This window comes from Hemiscyllium ocellatum, chromosome 1 (assembly GCF_020745735.1).
Source record: "Hemiscyllium ocellatum isolate sHemOce1 chromosome 1, sHemOce1.pat.X.cur, whole genome shotgun sequence".
NCBI lineage: Eukaryota > Metazoa > Chordata > Chondrichthyes > Orectolobiformes > Hemiscylliidae > Hemiscyllium > Hemiscyllium ocellatum.
Window position 1 is genome coordinate 11654333 of NC_083401.1, and position 27793 is coordinate 11682125.

General features: G+C 48.4%; 1 protein-coding gene across 6 annotated transcripts in view; it reads left to right on the forward strand.

Moving 5' to 3' along the window:
* dysf (dysferlin, limb girdle muscular dystrophy 2B (autosomal recessive)) overlaps positions 1-27793 on the forward strand; it is a 440247-nt gene that overhangs the window by 268194 nt on the left and 144260 nt on the right. For all 6 annotated transcript variants that reach the window (XM_060835988.1, XM_060835909.1, XM_060836235.1 and 3 more), the window contains 2 exons: positions 3667-3809; positions 20049-20222. In XM_060835988.1, the coding sequence (XP_060691971.1) occupies positions 3667-3809; positions 20049-20222 (317 nt within the window). The remainder of the gene's footprint in view (positions 1-3666; positions 3810-20048; positions 20223-27793) is intronic.

The window sequence follows — 27793 nt, forward strand, 5'->3', positions numbered from 1 at the left end:
ATGATGTTATGCTGAGGTTTAATCCTAACTTAAAATATAATAACTTAACCTACACTCCCCTCAACTCGCTGCTATCCATGTGTATGTCCAGCAATCGTATAAATGTCCCCAATGACTTCACTTCCACCACCAGAGCTGGCAACGCATTCCATGCATTCACAACTCTCTGCATAAAGAACCTACCTATGACATCTCCTTTATACCTTCCTCCTAATATCTTAAAACTATGGCTTCTTGTACCAGTCAATCTTGCCCTGGGGAAAAGTCTCTGGCTATTGACTCTATCTATTCCTCTCATTATCTTGTATACCTCGATCAGGTCTCCTCTCTTCCTCCTTCTCTCCAGAGAGAAAAGTCCGAGCTTAGTCAACCTCTCTTCATAAGGCAAGCCCTCCAGTCCAGGCAGCATCCTGGTAAACCTTCTTTGCACCCTCTCCAAAGCCTCTGTACCTCTCCTATAGTAGGGTGACCAGAACTGGACACAATACTCCAAGTGTGGTCTCACCAGGGACTTGTAGAGCTGCAGCAAAACCTCGCGGCTCTTAAACTCGATCTCCCTATTAATGAAAGCCAAAACACCATATGCTTTCTTAACAACCCTATCCACTTGGGTGGCAACTTTGAGGGATCTATGTACGTGAACACCCAGATCCCTCTGTTCCTCCACACTGCCAAGAATCCTGTCTTTAATCCGATATTCAGTATTTGAGTTCGACTTTCCAAAATGCATCACTTCGCATTTATCCAAATTGAACTCCATCTGCCGTTTCTCAGCCCAGCTCTGCATTCCGTCTATGTCACGCTGCAGCCTGCAATAGCCCTCTATACTATCGACGGCACCTCCAACCTTTGTGTCAACTGCAAATTTATTAACTCACCCCTCAACCTCCTCATCCGAGTCATTTATAAAAATTACAAAGGGCAGAGGCCCAAGAACAGAGCCCTGCGGGACACCACTCACCACTGACCTCCAGGCAGAATATTTTCCATCTATAGCCACTCTCTGCCTTCTGTCAGCCAGCCAATTCTGAATCCAGATAGCCAAATCTCCCTGTATCCCGAACTTCCTGACTTTATGAATGAGCCTACCATGGGGAACCTTGTCAAATGCCTTGCTGAAGTCCATATACACCACATCCACTGCTCGACCTTCATTGGCCTGTCTTGTCACCTCCTCAAAGAAACCAATAAGATTTGTGAGGCATGACCTACCCCTCACAAAGCCATGCTGACTGCCTTTAATCACACTACGCTTTGCCAAATAGTCATAAATTCTATCCCTCAGAATTCTTTCCAAAACTTTGCTGACCATAGACACATGACCAACTGGTCTGTAATTGCCAGGGATTTCCCTACTCCCCTTGTTGAAAGAGGAACAACATTCGCCTTCTTCCAATCCTCCAGTACGACTCCCGTGGAGAGTGAGGAAGCAAAGATCCTCCTTTCTCACTTCCTAGAGCAGCCTGGGATAAATCTGGTCTGGCCCTGGGGACTTACCAATCTTAATGTTTTCCAAAATTTCCAGCACATCAACTTCATCAATCTTGATCTGGTCAAGACTGTATCCCAGCTCCTCAAAGTTCTCTCAAATTTCTCATTCACAACAACCAAAGCAACAAACTCATTTAGGGCTTCCCCTATCTGCTCAAACTCCACGCACAAGTTCCCTATGCTATCCCTGATCGGCCCTATCTTCTCCCTAATCATTCTCTTATTCCTCATTTATGAGTAAAATGCCTTTGGGTTCTCCCTAATCCTTCATGCCAAGCCTTTCTTGTGTCCCCTCCTGGCTCTCCTCAGTCCATTTCTGACTCCTTTCTAGCTAGCCTGTAATCCTCTAAACCTGTGCTAGATCCTTGCTTCCTCCACCTTATGTAAGCTGCCTTCTTCCTTTTGACGAGAAGCTCCTCTGTTCTCGTCATCCAAGGTTCCTTAATCTTACCCCTTTTTACCTGTCTCAGAGGGACAAATTTGTGCATCACTCGTAACAACTGCTCCTTAAACAGTCTCCACATATCTGCTGTGCCCTTTCTGTGGAACAATTGCTCTCAGTCTGTACTTCCCAACTCCTGTCTGATAGCATCATAATTTCCTTTTCCCCAATTAAATATCTTCCCTCGGTAACTGTTCCTTCCCCTCTCCGAGGCTATGGTAAATGTGAGGCAGTTGTGATCACTTTCACCAAAGTGTTCTCCCACCGCGAGATCTGATACCTGTCCTGGCTCATTGCCGAGCACCAAATCCAAAATGGCCTCTCCCCTCGTCGGCCTGTCTACATACTGAGTAAGGAAACCCTCCTTAACACACCTGACAAAAACAGCACCATCCAAACAATCTGCACTAAGGAGGTTCCAGTCGATATTGGGAAAGTTGAAGTCACCCATAACAACCACCCTGCTACATCAGCATTTTTCCAGAATCTGCCCGCCCATGAGATCTTCAATCTCTCTACTGCTATTAGGGGGTCTATAGAAAACCCTCAATGAGGTGGCTGCTCCCTTGCTGTTCCTAACCTCCTACCATACCGACTTAGTAGACAAACTTTCCTCAACAACCGTTGTTTCTGTAGCTGTGATGCACTCTCTGATTAGCAATGCTACACCCCCTCCTCTTCCCCCCCCAGTTCTTTTTAAACATTCTAATCCCTGAAACATCCAGCAACCATTCCTGCCCCTGTGAAACCCACGCCTCCGTTATGGCCACAACATCATAGCCCAAAGTACTGATCCATGCTCTAAGTTCGTCACTCTTATTTCTGAGACTCTGTGCGTTAGTGGGGTGGAATGTGAACAGCAGGGGATTCTGTCCTTGTTGCAGTTGGAGGGGTGGGGTTCAAGGGTGGAGGTGCAGGAAGGGGTGGAGATATGTTGGGGGCACCATTGATCATGTGGGAGGGAAAATTGCTGTCCTTGAAATAGGAGTCAATCTTGGATGTTCTGGAGTAGAATTGCTCCTCCTGGAAGCAGATACAGTGGAGGCAGAGGAATTGGGAATAAGGAATGGCATTTTTACAGGAGGCAGGGTGGGAGGAGGTTAGTCCAGGTAGCTGTGGGAGTCAGTGGGTTTGTAATAAATGTCCATGTTGAGTCGGTCACCATTGATGGAGATGGAGAGGTCCAGGAAGGGGAGGGAGGTGTCCGAGATGGTCCAGGTGAAATTGAGGTCAGGGTGGACGGGTTTTGTGAAGTTGATGAACTGTTCAAGCTCCTCGTGGGAGCACGGGGTGGTGCCAATACAGTCATCAATATAGCGGAGGAAGAGATGGGGCATGGTGCCGGTGTATGGATTGTTCCACGTACCCAACAAAGAAACAGGCATCGCTGGGGCCCGTGCGGGCCTCTCAGCTCCCTTCCCCCCTCCCCAGTCCTGAAGAAGGGCTATGCCCGAAACATCGACTCTCCTGCTCCCCCGATGCTGCCTGACCTGCTGTGCTTTTCCAGCAACACTCTTTATCAACTCTGACTCTCCAGCATCTGCAGTCCGAACTTTCTCCGATCACCTACAGCAGCCCCACCCTGCTTCCCTGCACTTGACCCATCGCCTTGAATGTTGTTCCAAGAGGAATGGAGTGATTGGGGTGTAAGGGTGGCAGGGGTTGAGGGTGGAATTGTGGGTGGGGGATTGTTCCAGCTCCAATTTACCCCCGTCATTTTCCCCTCTCCACAGGCTGGGAGTACGGATTCACCATCCCACCCGATCGGAAACCCAAGTCCTGGGCCCCAGCAGAGAAGATGTACCACACAAACAGACGGCGCCGTTGGGTCCGAATGCGCAGGAGGGACCTTCAACAGATGGACGCACTCCGCAAGGTGAGGCCGCTGGGGTTACACAGACTGGGGTGCGTTAACCGCAGAGAGTGGGGGCCGGGGGGGCGGCGGGTGCACAGTCCTCTTTATAGGAGTTCCTGAACCTCCCACATTCCAAGGAGGCCAGTTTCCCAACTAGGATAGAAGTTGGAAAGTGATGTTGCAGTTGTACAGGACGTTGGTGAGGCCGCACTTGGAGTATTGTGTTCAGTTTCGGTCACCTTGTTGTAGGAAGGATGTTATTAAACTGGAAAGATGCAGAAGAAATTTACAAGGATGTTGCCAGGACTCAGCAGCCTGAGTTATAGGGAGAGGTTGGACAAGCTAGGACCTTTTTTCTTCAGAGCGTAGGAGACTGAGGTGGGATCTTATAGAGGTGTATAAGATCGTGAGAGGCCTGGATAGGGTGAATGCACTCAGTTTTTCCCAGGATTGGTGAATCGAGGACTAAAGGGCATCAGCTTAAGGTGAGAGGGGAAAGAATAAAAGGGAACCTAGGGGAAACCTTTTTTACACAGAGGGTGGTACACATATGGAATGACATGCCAGGGGAAGTGGTTGAGGTGGGTACATTAACAACATTTAAAAGACAAATACGTGAATAGGAAAGGATTAGAAGGATATAGACCTAGTGCAGGGAAATGGGGTTAGCATGGACGGACATTTTGATCAGCATGAACCACTTTAGACCGAAGGGTGGAGGACTCTGTGCTGTAGGACTCTATGAGTACCTTGGAGCAGCAATGGCAGGGGTTCCTGGGGGTAATTCAGGAGACACAGCAGAAACTCATCCCAAGGAAGAAGAAACACACTCAGGGGAGGATGAGGCAACTATGGCTGACCAGGAAGGCAGAGATAGCATAAAAATAAAAGACAAAGCACACCGCATGGTGAAGGCTAGTGGGTAGCCAGAGGATCGGGAAGATTTCAAAAAACCAGATCATTGAAGAAGATGAGATATGATATGAAGCTGGCTTGTATTGTATAAGAAGATTGCAAGAGTTTGTTTTGTGGAGACGTTAGTGGCGATCTTTGAGGAATCACTGGAGTCAGGGAGGTTCCCAGAGAATTAGAAATGTAACCCCCCCTGTTTAAGAAGAGAGGGAGACAGAGGACAGGACATTATAGGTCGGTTAGCCAGATATCGGTCATTGGAAATATTTTAGAGTCCATTATTAAGGATGAGATTGCGGAGTATTTGGAAGCGCATGGTAAAATAGGGCTGAGTCAGCATGGCTTTGTCAATGGGAGGTCATGTCTGATAGATCTGTTAGAATTCTTTGAGAACGCAACAAGCAAGTTAGACAAAGGAGAGCCAGTGGATGTGATCGGTTTGGATTTTCAGGAGGCCTTTGAAACTTATAGAATACAGAGAGTCCTGGACAGAGTGGACACGGGGAAGATGTTTCCATCAGTAGGAGAGACTAGGACCCGAGGGCACAGCCTCAGAGTGAAGGGATGATCCTTTAGAACTGAGATGAGGAGGAATTTCTTCAGCCAGAGGGTGGGGAATCTGTGGAACTCATTGCCACAGAGGGCTGGGGAGGGCAAGTCATTGAGTGTATTTAAGACAGAGAGGTAAGGGGATCAAGGGATACAGGGGGAAGGCAGAAGAATTGGGTTGAGAAACACTTGATGAAGGGCTTTTGTCCAAAACGCCAATTCCCCTACTCCTCGGATGCTGCCTGACCTGCTGTTCTTTCTCAGCACCATATTCTCGACTCTGATCTCCAGCATCTGCAGTCCTCACTTTCGTCTTGAGAAACATATCAGGCATGATCGAATGGTGGAGAAGACTCGATGGGCTGAATGGCCTAATCCTGCTACTATCTCTGATGGTCTTATGGCCGATGTCATTCCCGGACTGGGCATCATTCCTTTCAATCACAGAATCATTCAGATCAAAATGCCCAGTCCAGCCCTGAAGGAGCGCTGCAGTGTCAGAGGGAACTGTCACTCATTAGACCATCTGTCCCATTGAGGGAATTAAAGCTGTAGGAGCCAAAGTAGGCCATTCAGCCCATTGAGGCAGAAGTGGGTACGGCAGATGCTGGAGATTAGAGTCAAGCTTGGAGTGGTGCTGGAAAAGAACGGCAGGTCAGGCAGCATCCGAGGAGCAGGAAAATCGACGTTTCAGGAATCCTGATGAAGGGCTTTTGCCTGAAACGTTGATTTTCCTGCTCATTCAGTCCATGAAGTCTGCTGCACCATTCATGTCTGATCTGATAATCCACAACTTCCTTGCCATAAGCACTTGATTGGCTTCCTGATTAAAAATCTGCCTATACCAGCCTTGAATATTGGATGCTTAAGGACCCAGCCTCGACAGCCCCTCTGCGATAAAGAATTCCACAGATTCACTCCCCTCTGGGGAAAGAAATTCCTCCTCCTCTCTGTCTTCAAAATGTAACCCCTTATTCTGAGATGATGCCCTCAGGTCCCAGACTCCCCCACGAGAGGGGAGACAACCTTTCCACATCTAACCCGTCAAGACCCCAAGCAGTCTTGCACGTTTCAATAAGGTCACCTGTCATTCTTCTGAACTTGACTGAGTACAGACCCAACCCTCTCTTCATAAGACAGACCCTCCATACCTGGGATCAGCTGCGTGAACTCTCCAAGCCGGCGCACCTTTCCTGAGATAAAGCACCCAAAACTGTTCAAAAACCGCACCCCCCCCTCCAAGGACTACGGTTTTGAAGAAGATTTAAGGAGGCAGATTCCTACCCAGAGTCCTGTGCTGTGATTGTATCAAAACAACAGCAGACATCATTCCTGTCGTTGGACCTTGCTGTGCATAGATTAGCTGCTGCACCTCTTGCAATGCAGTGCTCAATATGCTTGAGAAAGTGTGAAGTAATTTCGGATATCCTGACCAAACAATGCAAAATCTCCCTGATGGGGTAATCCCATTCAGGACTGCGATGAGGACGAATTTCTTCCCTCAGAGACTTGTGAACCTGTGGAATTCTCTCCCACAGGAAGCTGTTGGGGCCAGTTCATTAGATAGACTCAAGGGGGAGCTAGACATGGTATGGGGACAGAGTGGGAATGGGATACTGAGATTGCATGATCAGTCGTGATCAATAGACAATAGACAATAGGTGCAGGAATAGGCCATTCTGCCCTTCGAGCCAGCACCACCATTTATTATCATCATAGCTGATCATCCTCAATCAGTATCCTGTTCCTGCCTTATCCCCATAACCCTTGATCCCACTATCTTTAACAGCTCTATCCAACTCTTTCTTGATAGTGTCTAGGGACTGGGCCTCCACAGCCTTCTGGGGCAGAGCATTCCATACACCCACCACCCTCTGGATGAAGAAGTTTCTCCTCAAGTCTGTTCTAAATGGCCTACCCCGTATTTTTAAACTGGGTCCTCTGGTTTGGACTCAGCGGAAACATGCTTGCTTTCATTGACTGATGTACAAGAACACCTAGATCTCGTTGTACTGCCCCTTTACCTAACTTGACTCCATTTAGATAGTAATCTGCCTTCCTGTTCTTGCCACCAAAGTGGATAACCACACATTTAGCTGCATTAAACTGCATCTGCCATGCATCCATCCTCTCACCTAACCTGTCCAGGTCACCCTGTATTCTCCTAACATCCTCCTCACATTTCACCCTGCCACCCAGCTCTGTATCATCAGCAAATTTGTTAATGTTACTTTTAATACCTCCATCTATATCATTAATGTACATTGTAAACAGCTGCGGTCCCAGCACTGTACCTTGTGGTACCACACTGGTCACCGTCTGCCATCCGGAAGTTTCCTGTCAGTCAGCCAATTTTCATATTGAATGGTGATGCAGACTCGAAGGGCCGAATGGCCTGCTCCTGCACCTAATTTCTGTGTTTCTGTTCTGAATGGTTTCTTTTCACGTGGCCTGTTTGTAGTTAAATACACCATAAGGGGTCACTGTTACCCTACGAATCCAAGCAGTGCTTTTGATGAAAGCAAAAGTCCGAGTGGAACAGAATACTCTCCTCCGATTAAACAAAGCCAGGTTGCCTGTGCTGGTGTATTACAGGAGGGGGGGGGGAGGGTCCAGTTAACTGGGCAGTTGGTCTGCCGTGTAAAGGGATGCTAGCAATGTGGGTTCAACTCCCGCACTGCCTGAGATAATCTTGAAGGAGTTTCATTCTCAATCCCTTGCCTGAGTTGTGGTGACCCTCAGGTTAAACCACCACCCATCACCCCTCTCTGTCTCTCTCTCTCTCACTCAGGAGAAAGCAGCCCTATGCTGTGGCGACTTTCGCTTACTCCTACAAGAGAGCTTCTAAGAATAGAACTGCTAAAATAAAGGGCTATTAAGCTGTTGCCAGTAAATTTGATGAGCCAGAGTTTTGGAAGGATACAGTTATATGTTCTTTTGGTTGAAGTCATTTGGAGTAAAGCTATGGCAATTATTTTTAGTCAAACTGCTCAGACATGTTACAATGCCCCTCTGAGGAAAGGTGGGGTTTGAACCTATGCTTCTTCAGTTTGAGAGTCGTTACCACCGAACCACACAAATCTATGCTTTAGTTGTACTTCCTTAACCTTTTCAACTTCTATTTCAAGATTTTGAGTCAGTTACAGAGTGTACGTTTTCTCTCACTCTAATGTTCCAGTAAAGGTAAAATCACAGAATCCCTACAGTGTGGAAACAGGCCCTTCAGCCCAACAAGTGCACACCGTCTGTCCAAAGAAAAACCCACTATCATCCTACATTTACCCCGACTAATGTACTAACCCACACGTTCCTGAACATGTGGGCAATTTAGCATGACCAATTCACTTAACCTGCTCATCTTTGGATTGCAGGAGGAAACCAGAGCACGCCCACACGCACATGGAGAGAACATGCAAACTCCACACAGACAGTCACCCGAGACTGGGATCAACCCCGGGTCCCTGGTGCTGTGAGGCAGCAGTGCTAACCACTAGGCCACCGCGCTACACAATTGCTGCCTTCCCTGGTGAATGTTAGGCCTGACCTGTCGTTAGAGAGAGGGGTGACCGATGATGGTTAAGCCTGAGGGTCACCATGCCTCAGACGAGGGGAGAGGTTGAGAAGGAGAGGCCTTCATTGAGAGTAACTCTAGAATGGTGCTACCTCAGATTGCCCTTTCAGATGGGCCCCAAATTGATGGCCAGAGGAGGAGTCAATTCGAAACCCTTTAGTTTGGAAGGACTCTAATGAGTTTATTGGGTTGTTAAAGGATGCTAACACATACATCGGGGTTTATATAAGATTTCTTGGGCTGCACATCATAGGAACAGGCCATTCAGCCCAAGCTGCCCATGCTGGGGCCAGTGCTCCATTTGAGTATCCTCCCATCTGGCCTTATTGTAACCCTCTACACCCTTCTCCCTCGATGTTTGTCTCACCTCTCCACGTCGATAGCATTCCTGTCAGCTCTTTGGCAGGGAATTCCGAATTCTCACTGCTCTTTAACTGAAGAGGTTCCCTTTAGATTTTCTTTGGCACTTTTGCCTGGATATTTTCTGGGATTGATCACCCAAGATGCAGGAGGAAACGCTTTCTCCATATCCCCTCCATCAAAACCTTCCACAGTTGGAAAAGCTTTACGAGAGCTGACCGCTGAGCCTCCTTTTCCCAAGGGTGGAGAGACCCACACGTTCCTAGCACCATCTCTATAACCTTTCTTGGCAATGTTTTTAATAGCACAGTAGCCAGTAATGCTGTAGTATAGTGTAGTACTGTAGTGTCATGATTCAATACAGGTTTAGCATGACTTCAGTGTCGAGGACTGTGGTGCTGGAAAAGCACAGCTGATCCGGCAGCATCCAAGAAGCAGGAGAGTCGACATTTTGGGCATAAGCTCTTCATCAGGAATGAGGCTTGTGTGCTGAGAGATAAATGGGACGGGGGTTGGGCAGTGGAAAAGGTAGCTGGGAATGCGATAGGTGGGAGTGATGGTGATAGGATGGTGGAGTGGATAGGTGGGAAGGAAGATGGACAGGTAGGACAGTTTAAGAGGGCGGTGCCGAGGGTTGGACCTGGGATGAAGTGGGGGCGGAGACGAAATGAGGAAACTGGTGAAGTCACCATTGATCCCATGTGGTTGCAGGGTCCCGAGGTGGATCAAGAGCTGTTCTTCCTCCAGGCGTCGGGTGGTTAGGGTTTAGCGGTGGAGGAGGCCCAGGACCTGCATGTCCTCAGCAGAGTGGGAGCGGGAGTTGAAGTGTTCAGCCACGGGGTGGTGGGGTTGTATAGTGCGTGTGTCCCAGAGATGTTCTCTGAAATGATGCGCAAGCTGGTGTCCTGTCTCTCCAGTGGAGAGGAGACCACATCGAGAGCAACGGACACAGTAGATGACGTGTGGAAGTACAGGAAATCTCTGCCAGATATGGAAGGATCCTTTAGGGTCTTGGGTGGGGGTGAGGGGGGAGGTGTGGTCGCAGGTTTTGTACTTCTTGTGGTGGCAGGGGAAGGTGCCAGGAGGGGAGGGTGGGTTAGGGGTGAGGTGGACCTAACAAGGGAGTCGCGGAGGGAATGGTCTCTGCAGAACACAGATAGAAGTGGGGAGGGAACTATATTCCTGGTGGTGGCGTCTATTTGTAGGTGGTGGAAATGGTGGAGGATAATGAGCTGTATCCAGAGGTGATGGGGTGGAAGGTGAGGCTAGGGGTGTTCTATCCTTGTTGTGGTTGGAGGGGTGGGGTTCAAGGGCAGAGGTGTGGGAAGTGGAGGAGATGCGCTGGAGGGCATTGTTGACCACGTGGGAGGGAAATTGCAGTCTTTGAAGAAGGAGGCCATCTGGGATGTCCTATGGTGGAATTAGTCCTCCTGGGAGCAGATGTGGCGGAGTTGAAGGTTTACTCCTAATTGCTCAGTCTCCGTCGTATCTGCTCCCAGGAGACAGGAAACCAATTTGTTGGACGTTTCAGAGAACATCTCTGGGACACACGCACCAATCAACCCCACTGCCCTGTGGCTGAACACTTCAACTCCTCCTCCCACCTCCCCCAAGGACATGCAGATCCTGGGCTCCTCCACTGACCACCTAACGCCTGGAGGAAGAACGCCTCATCTTCCACCTTGGACCCCCCCAACCACACAGGATCAAAGTTAATTTCACCAGTTTTCTCATTTCCCATGTCCCCACTTTATCCCAGTTCCAACCCTCCAACTCAGCACTGCCCTCCTGAACTGTTCTACCTGTCCATTTTCATTCCCACCTATCGCTCCACCCTCCTCTCTGACCTATCACCACCACCCCCCAACCTTCAGCTATCTATCGCCTTCCAGGCAACCTTCCCCTCAAGCCCATTCCTCTCCAATTTATCTTTTAACTTCCTTTGGTATGCACACACACACCGATATACACACAGACACACACAGACACACAGACAGACACACACACACACACACAGACACAAACAGACACACAGACAGACACACACACATACAGAACACAGATACACACAGACAGACACACATACACAGACACACACACACAGACAGATACACACACAGACACACACACAGAACACAGACACACACACACAGACACACACACAGACACACACAGACACAGACACACACACAGACATGCACACACTTACAGACACACACACATACAGACATACACACAGACAGACACACACACACACACAGACACACACACAGACACAGACACACTCACACAGACAGACACACACACTCACATACACACACTTGGACACACACACATACAGTTAAACAGACAGACAGACACACACTCACACACACACACACACTCAGACATACACTCACACAGACAGACAGACAGACACACACACACACCCATGCACACACTCACACAGATACACACACACACAAACACACACACACGCACACGCACACGCACACACACACACACCACCCAGCATTCCTGATGAACAGCTGATGCTTGACATGTCGACTCTCCTGCTCCCCGGATGTTGCCTGACTTGCTGTGCTTTTCCAGCACCACACTTTTTAACTCTGACCTGCAGAATCTGCAGTCTTCACTTTCTCCTAAACTTGACTTCATTACACTTCAGTTCCGTCCCTCTCAAAGTGGTTGGTTAATTTTTTTTCCTGGCTTTGCCTAAGCAGAACCTGTGCATTCCCATGGTTCCTCCACACCACTAAGGCCTCATTGAAAGTGGAGCCCCAGGGAGACAGGATAGTGAAGAAGACATTTGGCACACTTGAGTTTTTTGGTCAGTGCACTGACTCTCAGAGTTGGGAGGTCATGTCACGGCTGTACAGGACATTGGTTAAGCTACTTTTGGAATCATGCATTCAGTTCTGGTCTCCCCACTATAGCAAAGATATTCTAAAACTTGAAAGGGTTCCGAAAACATTTAAAAGGGTGTTACCAGGGTTGGAGGGTTTGAGTTATAGGGAGAGGCTGAATAGGCTGGGGCTGTTTTCCCTGGAGCGTCGGAGGCCGAGGGATGAGGTTTATAAAATCATGAGGGGCATGGATAGGATAAATAGACAAAATCTTTTCCCTGGGATGGGGGAGTCCAGAATGGTCTGAGTTGTAGAGAAAGGGTGGACAATCTTGGCCCTTTCTCTTCGGAGAGTTGGAGACTGAGGGGGATCTGAAAGAAGTGTATAAGATCATGAGAGGCATGGATATGGCGAATGCACTGAATCTTTTCCCAGGTTTGGGGAATCGAGGATTAGAGGGCATCAGTTTAAGTTTGGATGGGAAAGAATTAAAGGGAACCTAAGGGGCAACTTTTTTACACAGAGAGTGGTACGTATATGGAATGAGCTGTCAGGGGAAGTGGTTGAGGTGGGTACATTAACAACATTTAAAAGGCGTTTGGACAACTACATGGATAGCAAAGGATTAGAAGGATATGGGTCGAGTGCAGGGAAATGAGGTTAGCGTGGGCGGCCATTTGGTTGGTATGGACCAGATTGGGCCAAAGGGCCTGACTCCCTGCTGTAGGACTCTATGTCTCTGTAACTAGAGATCGTAGGTTAAAGGTGAGAGGGTAAAGATATAAAAAAGACCCAAGAGGCAATTTTTTCACACAGAGGGTGGTACGTGTATGGAACGGCTGCCAGAGGATGTGGTGGAGGCTGGTACAATTACAACATTAAAAAGGCCTCTGGATGGGTATATGAATAGGAAGGGTTTAGAGTGATATGGGCCAAGGGCTGGCAAATGGAACTAGATTTGAACTGAAGGGTCTGTCCTGGTGACCCTATGACTCGATTGCATGAACCCTCCGATAATGAGTGACCTCCCCTGTTCTTCCTTCCGGAATGTGCTACCACATATTTATCAGCGTTGAACTTCACTTCTCAACTTCGTAAATCGACAAGCGTCCTTCGGCCTTTTCTGACTATCTCCCTCCGTACTCACTGTCACATCAATTTGTATGCCATCCACAAATTTAGAAGTTTTGATTCCAAGATGCAAACTGTTTGTGTAAATTGGACACAGCAAAGATCACTCCACAGCGAGTCTCTTCCCTTTATTCTCACTCTCTGACTTCCCTCTGAATTTCACTTCACAACCTATTCCTCCAATTGTCCACATTTTCCGACCATATTCCTTGGACAGCACCATATTGAAAACCAGTCGAACCTCTGTTTAAATTAAACCTCGCAGCCATTGCAGATATAGCTATCGACGTGTCGGGTTTGAAAGGACATGGGGTGAAGGTACTGGGCTTTGTGGGATGCTGCTGGAGCAGAAGGGAAGGGGAGAGAGATGTCTGTCTTTTATTTGAACTCATTTAGCTGTCTCTGAAGGCAGATTGTAAATTCAATCTTTACACTTCCATCATCCCACAGCTTCTCCAAGTTTGGATCATTGGTCATGGACATGTGTCCACACCCAGCGCTGACCGGAGTGAACAGTCTGACACTCACTCCCATTCAGACAGTGTAGAGGGACCTTTACCCTGTATCTAACTCCGTGCTGTCCCTGTCCTGGGAGTGTTTGATGGGGACAGTGTAGAGGGAGCTTTACTCTGTATCTAACCATATGCTGTCCCTGTCCTGGGAGTGTTTGATGGTGACAGTGTAGAGGGAGCTTTACTCTATATTTCACTCTGTGCTGTCCCTGTCCTGGGAGTGTTTGATGGGGACAGTGTAGAGGGAGCTTCACTCTGTATCTAACTCCGTGCTGTCCCTGTCCTGGGAGTGTTTGATGGGGACAGTGTAGAGGGAGCTTTACTCTGTATCTAACCCTGTACTGTCCCTGTCCTGGGAGTGTTTGATGGGGACAGTGTAGAGGGAACTTTACCCTATATCTAACCCCGTGCTGTCCCTGTCCTGGGAGTGTTTGATGTGAACAGTGTAGAGCGAGCTTTACTCTGTATCTAACACCGTGCTGTCCCTGTCCTGGGAGTGTTTGATGGGGCAGTGTAGAGGGAGCATTACCTTGTATCTAGTCCTGTGCCGTCCCTGTCCTGGGAGTGTTTGAGGGAGACGTGTTGGGGACCATAAGACTATAATATAGAATTAGGCCATTTGGCCCATCACGTCTTCTCCAGCATTTGATCATGGCTGATATGTTTCTCAACCCCATTCTCCTGCCTTCTCCCTGTAACCCTTGACCCCCTTACTAATCATGACCCTATCTGTCTCTGTTTTAAATACACTCAATGACTTGGCCTCCCCAGCCCTCTGTGGGAATGAGTTCCACAGATTCCCCAACCTCTGGCTGAAGAAATTCCTCCTCATCTCAGTTCTAAAGGATCATCCCCTCACTCTGAGGCTGTGCCCTCGGGTCCTAGTCTCTCCTACTGATGGAAACATCATCTCCCCGTCCACTTTGTCCAGGCCTCTCAGTATTCTGTAAGCTCCAATCAGATCCCCCCTCATCCATCGAGTACAGACCCAGAGTCCTGAATCACTCCTCATATGACAAGCCCTTCATCCCCGGGATCATTCTGTAAATGTCCTCTCAATGCCAGCACATCCTTCCTTAGATACAGGGCACAAAACTGCTCAATTTTCCATCTCTACTCTTAACTGCCAACTTGAACCTGCATGTTGACCTTGAGAGAATCCTGAACTTGTTCTCCCATGTTCCTTTGTGCTTCAGATTTTCAAAGCCTTTCCCCATTTAGAAGGTAGCCTGTGCCTCTATTCCTCCTACCAAAGACATAACCTCACACTTTTCCACATTGTCCATCTGTCCACTCTCCTATCCTGTCCAAGTCCTCCTGCAGCATCTCTACTTCCTCACCACCATCTGTCCCTCCACATATCTGTGTGCCAACTGCAAACTTAGCAACAATGCCTCCAGTTCCTTCGTCCAGATCCTTAACATATAACATGAATAGCTGCAGTCCCAACACTAACCCCCGCTGAACTCCACTAACCATTGGCTGCCATCTTGAAAAAGACCCCTTTATCCCCACTCTCAGCCTTCTGCCAGTCAGCCAATCCTCTATCCCTTCTAGTACCTTGCCTTTAGCACCCTGGGCTCTGATCTGATTGAGTAGCCTCCTGTGCGGCACCATGTCAAAGGCTTTGCAAAGATCATATCCCTACCTCTCCTTTGTATAACTTGTTTGTTACCTCCCCAGAGAATTCTAACAGATTTGTCAGGCGTGATCTCCCCTTCGAGAGGCTGTGCTGATGCAGCCCTATTTTATCAAGCCCTTCTAAATACTCCACAATCTCATCCATAACAATCTCTGCTGGTTTCTAAGGGCTTCCCGCTAATCTTCATCACCTCGTGTGCTTTCTCTTTGCTTTTGTGCTGTCCCTGACTTCCCTTGTCAGCCTCACCCTCCCCTTGGTATGTTTTTTCTTCCTTGGGATGACTTTCTGCTGTGTCTCCCTGAATTACTCCCAGAAACCCCTGCTCCATTGCTGCTCCACCACCTTCCCTGCTGGGCTCCCCTTCCAATCTACACTGGCCAGCTCCTCCCTCACACCTTTGTCGTTACCTTTACTCTATTCGAATACTGTTACACCTGACTCCAGGTTCTCCCTCTCTAACTGCACTGTGAATTCTATCATATTATGCTCACTGTTCCCTGGGGGTTCCTTCACCTTAAGCTCCCTGATAAACTCTGCCTCATCACACATCACCAAATCCAGAATTTCCTGTTCCTTTGTGGACTGTCCCCACAAGCTGCTCCAAAAAAAAAGGAACACATTCCACAAATTCCATTTCTTGTGATCAGCTACTAACCTGATTTTCTCGGTCCACCCTCATATTGAAGTCCCCCGTGATTATTGTAACAACACCTTTCTTACATGCCTGTTTTAGCTCCTGGTTTATTTCCTACCCCACATCCTGACGATGGCCTGTACACAACACCCACCAGGGTCTATTTTCCCTTTGCAGTTCCTCAGCCCGACCCACACAGATCCTATACCTTCTGAACCTGTATCACATCTTGCTGTCGACTTATTTTCTTACTAACAAAGGCCAGCCCGCTCCCTCTGCCCATCTGCCTACCCTCTTGGTAGGACGTGGATCGTTAGCTCCCAGTCCTGATCCCCTTGCAGCCATGTCTCTGCGATACCCACAGCATCGTATCCACCAATTTCAATCTGCGCTCCAAGCTTATTTCCTTGTTTCCTGTACTGTGTGTCCTTAAGCACAACACCCTCAGACCTCTGTTGACTGTATCCCCCTTCTCAGAGTTGTCCCTTTATCTGCTGCCCCTGAAGTTAGATTCCTGACCCTTTCCTTACTCTTTGACTTGTTCTGAAACGTTTAGTACTCTCTGCTGAGTCCTTCCTGTCTTTAACACAATTTTCCATGCAACTGAAACCCCTCCCCCATCCTCACTATTTAGTTAAATGTCCTACTTCTGTTTATGGCTACCTCTGACTATCCCAATCTACATGAAGATTAAAGTTACCCATTCACCGTGTTCACTGAGAATGGTCTGACTGGAGTGAGAGGAATATAACATCGAAATAGAAGAATCTGTGTTATGGACAGAATAATTTAATCTTTTTGCTTATCTGCTTCTTGGTCCTAGTTTTGCACCATGCCATCGCTGATTGTCCCTTTCACAAGCCTCAGTTTTTCTTGGCCCTTCGGCCCATCGAGTCTGTGCCAACCTCTTTACACTACTCCACTTGGCCCACAAACTTAAATGTTCTGACACGTCAAGTGCTCGTCCAAGGGCTTTCTGAAGGTTGTGAGGTTTCCCACCTCAACGACCCTCTCCCAGGCAATGTATTCCATACCCACCCCCACCCTCTGGGGGAGGAACGCGTTCCTCAAATCCCCTGCACCCCACCTATATTTCACTTGATCATTATGTCCCCTTGTTAGCGACCCTTCAACTGAGAAGGACAACTGCTTCCCATTCACCTTGTCCATGTCCCTCACTATCGTATACGCCTTTATCACGTGCCCCCCTTCCCCCTTCATGAGAGAGGGCTGATAAAGGGCTTATGCCTGAAACATCAATTCTCCTGCTCCTCGGTTGCTGCCTGACCTGCTGTGCTTTTCCAGCACCACACTCTCGACTCTAGCCTCCAGCATCGGCAGTCCTCACTTTCTCCTAATTGAGTACTCCCTTGTCTTGTTCCTTCCTCCAAAATGCATCACGTCACAATCACCAGGGTTAATCATCAGTCACGGGGAAATTAGTGGAACTGAGGATAACCAATCCCTAGGACCTGATGGTTTCTATCAAGTGTTAAAGGAGATTGGAAAGCATAGGTGCTGATGGCCTAACCATGATCTCTCAGAGTTCCCTGGATTTAGGAGTTGGACCCCTGAATTGGAAAGCTGCTCATGTCACTCGGTTTAAGAAGGGTGACAGAGGGAAATCAGGGTGTTAGAGATCAGTTAGCCTAACATCAGTGGTGGGGAAATTGCTGGAATCTATAATCAAGAACAGAGTAACTGATCATCTTGAAAAAAACATCTGTTAATCAGGGAGAGTCAGCATAGATTCATGAAAGATAGGCCATGCCTGTAAAACCTCATAGAGCTTTTTGAAGAGGTGACAAAGAGGGTGGACAGAGGTAAGTCGATGTGGACTTCCAGAAAGCTTTTGATGAAGTCTCACACAAGACACTGTTAGCTAAGATGGACGCCCATGGAAGTGAGCGCAAATTACTGACATGGATAGGAAATTGGTTGCGTGGTGGGAAACAGAGAGTTGGAATAACGGGTAAGTACTCAAATTGGCAGGATGTGATTAGTGGTGTTTTACGGGGATCTGTGTTGGCGCCTGAGATATTCACAATATTCATTAACATCTTGGATAATGGCACAAGAAGTCAAATATCCAAATTTGCTGGTAACACCAAACTGGAAAGTATTGTGGACAGCATAAAATTACAACAGGATATAGATAGATAAGGTGATTGGGCAAAGCTATAGCTGATGGGTTTTAATATAAGCAAGTGTGAGGTTATCCGTATCTGACTGAGAAAGGATAGATCCGGGTATTTTCTGGAAGGCACAAAATTATACACAGTGAATGTTCAACGGGATTTGGAGATTCAGGTGCATAGCTCGTTAAAATACCGTGAACAGGTGCAGAAAATAGTCAGGTGGGAGAAAGGGAGGACTGCAGATGCTGGGGTTCAGAGTCGAGAGAGCGGTGCTGGAAAAGCACAGCAGGTCAGGCAGCATCCGAGGAGCAGGAGAATCAATGTTTCGGGTATAAGCCCTTCATCAATTGCTAAATCGGAAACCAATAAAATTAAGCAAAGGTATCAAGGGGCATGGGCCCAAAGCAGGAGTTAAGCCACAGACCAGCCATGATTGTATGGAATGGTGGACTGGCTCAAAGGGGGTTAATGCTGAAAACGTGTTGCTGGAAAAGCGCAGCAGGTCAGGCAGCATCCGAGGAGCAGGAGAATCGACGTTTTGGGCATGAGCCCTTCTTCAGGAATGAAGGACTCCTGAAGAAGGGCTCATGCCCGAAATGTCGATTCTCCTGTTCCTTGGATGCTGCCTGACCTGCTGCGCTTTTCCAGCAACACATTTTCAGCTCTGATTTCCAGCATCTGCAGCCCTCACTTTCTCCTCAATGACCTACTCCCGTTCCTACATTCCTAAGTTCCATCTGCCGTGGATCTGCCTATCTGACTAATCTGTCTATATCCTATAACCTATCACAACAGGTCAGGCAGCATCTAAGGAGCAGGAGAATCAACGTTTCCTATAACCTCATGCCTTCCTTCTCACTGTCACCCAACTGATCTTAGTGTCAGCCGTAAACTTACTGATCATCCCACCCCACTCCTGCTGCCACACAACCTCATCTCCACTATTTCTGAAGATCACAAACAATAAGGCAGCCAGCCCTGATCCATGGTACACCAGTGGCACACAAACAGCCTCCTACCCTCTGTTCCCCGGCCTGGGATTCAACTTGCCACATCACCCTGGATCCTGGGTGATTTTCCCTTCTATATCAGTCTCCCATGTGAGACCTTCTATGTATCTTGTTGAAATCCATATAAATTGCATCAGCTGCATTCCCCTCATCGACGCACTCGATCACCTCTTCGAAAAATTCAATCAAATTTGTAAGGCATGTCCTCCCTCTGACAAAGGTAAAAACAAGGACTACAGATGCTGGAAACTAGACTTTAGACCAGAGTGGTGCTGGAAAAGCACAGCAGGTCAGGCAGCATCAGAGGATCAGGAAAATCAACGTTTCGGGCAAAAGCCCTTCATCAGGAATAGAGGCAGGAAGCGTCCAGGATGGAGAAATAAATGAGAGAGGGGGTAGGGGTGGGTAGAAAGTAGCAAAGAGTACAATAGGTGGATGGGGGATGGGGATGGAGGTGATAGGTCAGAGGGGAGGGTGGAGTGGATATGTGGAAGGGAGATTGGCAGGTAGGACAGGTCATGGGGTCAGTGCTGAGCTGGAAGGTTGGAACTGGGCTAAGGTGGGGGAAGGGGAAATGAGGAAACTGGTGAAATCCCTCTGACAAAGCCAAGCTTTAAGAAATTTGTTGAATCGATGATGGATTGAGGCGAATATTACTTGGGTTGCAGGGGGGTGGTGTGATGTGGAATGGAGCAGAAACTGACTCAGATGTAAACCCAACCCAGAGGGTCACGCCTGCCAGTGTAGCTGGGGCATACCTCTCAGCCTCACCTCCCTTCAGTCCCTTCAGAGTGTTACTGTGTGCCTCCCATAGACACCTGTGCAGGACTTATGTGGTGGGAATGGGATGGATTGGACAGCTCTGTCAGAGAGCCAGCACAGCCCCCCCGATGGGCCAAATGGCACCCTCCCACACAGTCTCATTGGGGCACCTGTGACTGTTTCCTTCCCGCAGACCAAGGCTGAAGATTTGGAGATGGAAGGCTGGGAGTATGCCTCTCTCTTTGGTTGGAAATTCCACCTGAAACAGAGGAAGACGGATAGCTTCCGACGTCGGAGATGGAGACGCCGCATGGAGCCCCTGGAGAAGGCCGGACCTTCCGCAGTCTTCGCTCTGGAAGGTGCACTGGTGAGTGAATCTCTCTCAGTTCTGGGATCCGGTGGTACCTCTTCGTGCAGTCTGTATGTCCCCCACCCTCCTGGCCTTATCACTGGACTGTTAATCCAGAGACACTGGTAATGACCTGAGGACCCAGGTTCGAACCCCGCAACAGCAGATGGTGAAATTTAAATTCAATAAAAATCCAGCATTCACAGTGGAATGAAGACCATGAATCCATTACCAATTACCATCCGGTTCACTTATGTAATTTAGGGAACGAAACTGCCCTTCTTACAAGGTCTGGCCGACATGTGACTCCAGACCCATAGGAACCTGGTTGACTCTTATCTGCTCCCCACCCCCCCAGTATGGGCAATAAATGCTGGTCCAAACGACGACATCCCTGTTGCAAGAATGAATAAAAAATTCAGGCCCTCTTCAGACCCTTCCTAAGTCTCCATTCCCCACCACCCTCCCCTTAAAAGGGTCTTTCGAACACTCCCACCGGTTCACCCGTTCCCAGGTCACCCTCCCACGAAGAGGAAGCTGAACTTCCCACCATTCCCACATGTGGAGTTCATGGTTTACTCTCTCTCAACTCCTTCGCCCGCCCTGACTCAGCCACTGTTGAACGCAGAGTGTTACCGGGACAGGGATTCAGTCCAACATCCTCCTGGGCATTGTCTCCTCCACTAGCTTCAGCTCTTCCAGGGCCCCTGAGCTGTCACCAATCACCCCCGAGCTCACAGAGTTCCTGTTCCAAACAAAATTCTCATCCTGGTTTTCAAATTCATCCATGGCCTTATTCCAGACCCTAAAATGCGTGGCGTCGGGAAAGCACAGCTGGTCAAGTAGCATCCAAAGAGGAATTCTAAACTGATCCCACTGCCCCACTCTCTCCCCAAAGCCCTGTATCAATCCCAAACTAATCCCACTGCCCCACTCTCTCCCCATAGCCCTGTATCAATCCCAAACTAATCCCACTGCCACACTCCGTCCCCATAGCCCTGTATCAATCCCAAACTGATCCCACTGACCCACCCTCTCTCCATAGCCCTGTATCAATCCCTAACTAATCCCACTGCCCCAACCTCTCCTCATAGCCCTGTATCAATCCCAAACTAATCCCACTGCCCCACTCCCTCCCCATAGCTCTGTATCAATCCCAAACTAATCCCACTGCCCCACTCTCTCCCCATAGCCCTGTATCAATCCCAAACTAATCCCACTGCCCCAAATCCCCATGATCTGATCCAGTGTACCTAGAACTCTATGGGAAGCTAGAGAAGTGATTGCTGGGCCTTTTACTGAGATATTTGGATCATTGATAGTCACAGGTGAGGTGCCGGAAGACTGGAGTTGGCTAACGTGGTGCCACTGTTTAAGAAGGGTAGAAAGGACAAGCCAGGGAACTATAGACCGGTGAGCCTGATCTCGGTGGTGGGCAAGTTGTTGGAGGGAATCCTGAGGGACGGGATGTACATGTATTTGGAAAGGCAAGGACTGATTAGGGATAGTCAACATGGCTTTGTGTGTGGGAAATCATGTCTCACAAACTTGATTGAGTTTTTTGAAGAAGTAACAAAGAGGATTGATGAGGGCAGATGGTAGATGTGATCTATATGGACTTCAGTAAGGTGTTCGACAAGGTTCCCCATGGGAGACTGATTAGCAAGATTAGGTCTCATGGAATACAGGGAGAACTAGCCATTTGGTTACAGAACTGGCTCAAAGGTAGAAGACAGAGGGTGGTGGTGGAGGGTTGCTTTTCAGACTGGAGGGCTGTGACCAGTGGAGTGCCACAAGGATCAGTACTGGGCCCTCTACTTTTCATCATTTATATAAATGATTTGGATGTGAACATAAGAGGTACAGTTAGTAAGTTAGTTAGATGATACCAAAATTGGAGGTGTAGTGGACAGCGAAGAGGGTTACCTCAGATTACAACAGGATCTGGACCAGATGGGTCAATGGGCTGAGGAGTGGCAGATGGAGTTTAATTTAGATAAATGCGAGGTGCTGCATTTTGGGAAAGCAAACCTTAGCAGGACTTATACACTTAATGGTAAGGTCCTAGGGAGTGTTGCTGAACAAAGAGACCTTGGAGTGCAGGTTCATAGCTCCTTGAAAGTGGAGTCGCAGGTAGATAGGATAGTGAAGAAGGCGTTTGATATGCTTTCCTTTATTGGTCAGAGTATTGAGTACAGGAGTTGAGAGGTCATGTTGCGGCTGTACAGGACATTGGTTAGGCCACTGTTGGAATATTGCGTGCAATTCTAATCTCCTTCCTATCGGAAAGATGTTGTGAAACTTGAAAGGGTTCAGAAAAGATTTACAAGGATGTTGCCAGGGTTGGAGGATCTGAGCTACAGGGAGAGGCTGAACAGGCTGGGGCTGTTTTCCCTGGAGCGTCGGAGGCTGAGGGGTGACCTTATAGAAGTTTATAAAATCATGAGGGACATGGATAGGATAAATAGACAAAGTCTTTTCCCTGGGGTGGGGGAATCCAGAACGAGAGGGCATAGGTTTAGGGTGAGAGGGGCAAGATATAAAAGAGACCTAAGGGGCAATCTTTTTCACGCAGAGGGTGGTACGTGTATGGAATGAGCTGCCAGAGGAAATGGTGGAGGCTAGTACAATTACAACATTTAAAAGGCATCCGGATGGGTATATGAATAGGAAGGGTTTGGAGGGATATGGGCCGGGTGCTGGTAGGTGGGACTAGATTGGGTTGGGATATCTGGTCGGCAAGGGTGAGTTGGACTGAAGGGTCTGTTTCCATGCTGTACATCTTTATGACTCTCGCCAGAGCCCTGTATCAATCCCAAACCAATCCCACTGCACCACTCTTTCCCCATAACCCTGTATCAATCACAAACTAATCCCTTTGCCTCACTCTTTCCTCATAGCCCTGTATCAGTCTCAAACCAATCCCACTGCTCCACTCTCTCCCCATAGCCCTGTACTTGGTTAAATGGTCTTTGCCTCCAACAGCACATGGAAGTAATAATGGACAGGAGATATCCAATCAGGATCAGAAACTTACTCCTGCATCTGATCCAATAAAAAACAACACTCTTCCCTTCCTCCTGTTTCTGTGAAGGTTATGCTGTTAGAGATTGGTCATTAGTTGTGTGTCCTCCCAGGAAGCAGAATGTGTGCAGAAGCTGCTCCCCCTTGTTACTGCTGTTTCAGCTGCTGTACCCCTGATAAGGAACATCTGAACTGAAAGCGTAAGCCATTCGGCCCATTGCACCTATTCTATCATTTAGTAAGATCATGGCTGATTGGATTTAGTTCCCAATTAGTGTTTAAATAATCCAAAAAATCTTTGAAAAGCCACAGAGGGAAGCCAACTGTTTAAGCCAAGTGTGTAAAGGGGGCAAAGGATGGGTGTGTGAGGGAGTGGAGTGGTAGCGGACTCAGAGAATACTGAGAGGCCTGGATAGAGTGGATGTGGAGATGTTTCCATGGGTAGGAGAGACTAGGGCCCAAGGACACAGCCTCAAAGTGAGGGGATGATCCTTTAGAACTGAGATGAGGAGGAATTTCTTCAGCCAGAGGGTGGGGAATCTGTGGACCTTATTGCCACAGAGGGCTGGGGAGGGTAAGTCATTGAGTGTGTTTAAGATAGAGATAGGTAGGCTCCTCATTATTAAGGGGGTCAAGGGTTACAGGGAGAAGGCAGGAGAATGGGGTTGAGAAATATATCAGCCATGATCAAATGATGGTGCAGACTTGATGGTCCGAATGGGCTAATTCTGCTTCATTATCTTATGGTTTTATAGCCTTACAGTTCGGAGATCACAGAATAATGCATTGTAGAGGAGACCATTCAGGCCATTGGGTCTGGACCCGCCACAGTTACATGTGCCTGCCAGGGGGGTGACAAGGGGTTAGACTGGTAGTTTGCTGAATTGAGTGTGGCATCTGGTTGTGTGGGTTGGGAGGGCAAATGGGGCCAGATGAGGCCAGTCAGGTCAGTTGGTGGGTCAGGGGCTATTCAACAAGGAGGGGCGCAGCGTTGAGGGCACGGAGGAGTGGGGATGGTATTAGGGGGTTTGGAGGGGACAATCATGCAGTTGATGGGGAGGTACTTTTCAGTCATGTAGTTACCCATCTCCCTCCCTCACCCAGCATCCTGGGAATGTTCCCCGTGGTAACCGTCTTAACCAGTCAGGGTCCACTTACCAATCCTTCGACACACTCTCCTCCAACAGGATAAAAGTGTTACAGAGTCTGAGAGTCACAGCACAGAAACAGACCCTTCAGTCCAACTCATCCATGCCAACCAGATATCCTAACCTAACCTAATCCCATTTGTCAGCATTTGGTTCACATCCTTCTAAACCCTTCTTCTTCCTGTCCCATGTTCCTTTTCCAATGGTCAATTCTTATAAACATGGCCCTGGGTGGGGGTGGGGTGGGGGAAGGTGACACAATGGACAAGATTGGTCGGAATTTTCAGCAGCCCTTCACCTTCTGTCGCACACAGGAGTCGAACTAGGTTGCTGGTGCTGACGTCTCCGGGGTAGCTATCCCACTGAGTTTACCGGAACTGTCCGCGCTCTCCTGCTGGAACTCAGAGGGGGAGATATTTGAGGAAGGGGTTAAGCAGTCGCCCATCAGAATTCCCCATCAGTTGGGCAGTTCGCCCCCACCCAAGACCTTGCGTTGGGCCCTTCCACAGCGTTCCGCAGTGCGCTTTCCAATGGGAACATCCGGTCTCCTGAATCGGAGAACGGGGGCCAATATTTCAGTCTTTCCTATTCGCAGAAAACAGCCACACACCCCGAGCAGAGATCCCTTCACCTCCTGCCTCATAGCCCTGACTCAGATGGCTCAAGGTTCTGTGTTGAACAGAAAACATTCTCACTGCTTTTAATTTAGTTTACAACAAGTATAATATTTATCTTGAATGGGTGCCAGCTGCAATGACTGGTGGGGTTTATACTGACTACATAGAACATGTTATGAGGTGATTTGGAAATGGCAGCTTGGAGGCACTGCCTGGATGAAAGGAATAAGGAACTGAAGTGTTCACCACCAAAGCACGGCCGACAATGTCTTCCTGTCTCCATACATCCTGAGTTGTGGAAAGTTCAGTTTTCCAACTGTTAAATGGTCTCCTTCTCTCTCTCTCTCTCTCTCTCTCTCTGTGTCTCGCTGTCTCACTATTGTCCACCAGCAGTCACTGTGAAATGAGTAGAGGAATGCAAGAACTAGGAAGGGGAACAGGCTATTCAGCCCCTCCAGCCTGCTGTGCCATTCATCAGTCTGATCTTTTTTTTAGATTAGATTAGATTAGATTACTTACAGTGTGGAAACAGGCCCTTCGGCCCAACAAGTCCACACCGACCCGCCGAAGCGCAACCCACCCATACCCCTACATTTACCCCTTACCTAACACTACGGGCAATTTAGCACAGCCAATTTAGCACATCTTTGTGACTGTGGGAGGAAACCGGAGCACCCGGAGGAAACCCACGCAGACACGGGGAGAACGTGCAAACTCCACACAGTCAGTCAACTGAGTCGGGAATTGAACCTGGGTCTCAGGCGCTGTGAGACAGCAGTGCTAACCACTGTGCCACCGTGCCGCCCGTCTTTTTTCATTAATTGATGGGATAAGGGTGTCACTGGCTAGGCCAGTCTTTATAGCCCATCACTAATTGCCCAGAGGGCAGTTAAGAATCACCCACATCGCTGTGGGTCTGGAGTCACATGTAGGCCAGACCAGGTAAGGAAGACAGTTTCCTTCTCTGGACATTAGTGAACCAGATGGGCATGTCTCACTAATGATCATGGCTGATCTCATCTCATCCGAGTCATAGAGATGTACAGCACGGAAACAGACCCTTCGGTCCAACTTGTCTATGCCGGCCAGATATCCCAACCCAATCTAGTCCCACCTGCCAGCACCCGGCCCATATCCCTCCAAACCCTTCCTATTCAAATATCCATCCAAATCCCTTTTAAATGTAATTGTACCAGCCTCCACCACATCCTCTGGCAGCCCATTCCATACACGTACCACCCTCTGTGTGAAAAAGTTGCCCCTTAGATCTCTTTTATATCTTTCCCCTCTCACCCTGAACCTATGCCCTCTAGTTCTCGCCCTCAACTCTCTTTTCTGCCGCAACCCATAACCCTTTAACCCAATACAGATTGAGCATCTGTCTCTACCTCAAATGCATTGTGTCGCGGTGCCCTCTCCACTCTGGGATAACAAATCCCACAGATTCTCGCCCCTTTGACAGAAGGAGTTCCTCTTCTTCCCTGTTTTAAATCCGCTGCCTCTTACCCTAAAAATATGACCTCCTCAGTCCATCTACTTCATCATCCCCCTTTAGCACTGAGTATCCCTCAATTAGATTAGATTACTTACAGTGTGGAAACAGGCCCTTCGGCCCAACAAGTCCACACTGACCTGCCAAAGCACCCATACCCCTACCCCTACATTTACCCCTTTACCTACTACTACGGGCAATTTAGCATGGCCAATTCACCTAACCTGCACATTTTTGGATTGTGGGAGGAAACCAGAAACCCACACCGACACGGGGAGAATGCGAATCGTTCACACAGTCAGTTGCCTGAGTTGGGAATTGAACCAGGGTCTCTGGCGCTGTGAGGCAGCAGTGCTAACCACTGTACCACCATGCTGCCCATCGTGCCATCTCATCTTTCTAGACTCCACAGATTTCAACGTAAGAACCTAAGAAACAGGAGCAGGAGTAGGCCATCTGGCCTCTTGACCCTGCTCTGCCTTTCAATACGATCATGGCTGATCTTTTTGTTGACTCAGCTCCTCTTACCCACCCTCTCGTTATAACATCACTATACCTTTACTGCTCAAAAATCTACCTATACCTTAAAAACATTCAACGAGGTAGCCTCAACTCCTTCCCTGGACAGGGAATTCCACAGATTTACAACCCTCTGGGTGAAGAAGTTCCTCCTCAGCTCAGTCCTAAACCCGCCAGGGACCCGGGTTCAATTCCCGCCTCGGGTGACTGAATGTGTGGAGTTTGCACATTCTCCCCGTGTCTGTGTGGGTTTCCTCCAGGTGCTCCGGTTTCCTCCCACAGTCCAAAGATGTGCGGGTCAGGTGAATTGGCCATGCTAAATTGCCCGTAGTGTTAGGTAAGGGGTAAATGTAGGGGTATGGGTGGGTGGCGGGTTGGTGTGGACTTGTTGGGCCGAAGGGCCTGTTTCCATACTGTAGGTAATCTAATCTTATTTTGAGGCGATGTCCCCTGGTTCTAGTTTCACCCACCAGTGGAAACAACCTCCTTACTTCTAGACAGCTATTCCCTTCATAACTTTATGTGTTTCTATAAGCACCTCCCTCATTTTTCTAAATTTCGATGAGTAACAATCTCAGTCTACGCAACCCGCCCTCATAAACCAACCCTCTCAACTCATCAGCCTAAACTGCTCAACCTCTCCGCAGAACACAAGCTCTTTCAGCTCTGGAGTCGAATTTCTCCGTGGTGGAGAAGATTAAATCAGATTGGATTGGATTAGATTCCCCTACAGTGTGGAATTCCTCCTTCGGCCCAACCAGTCCACACTGACCCTCCGAAGAGTAACCC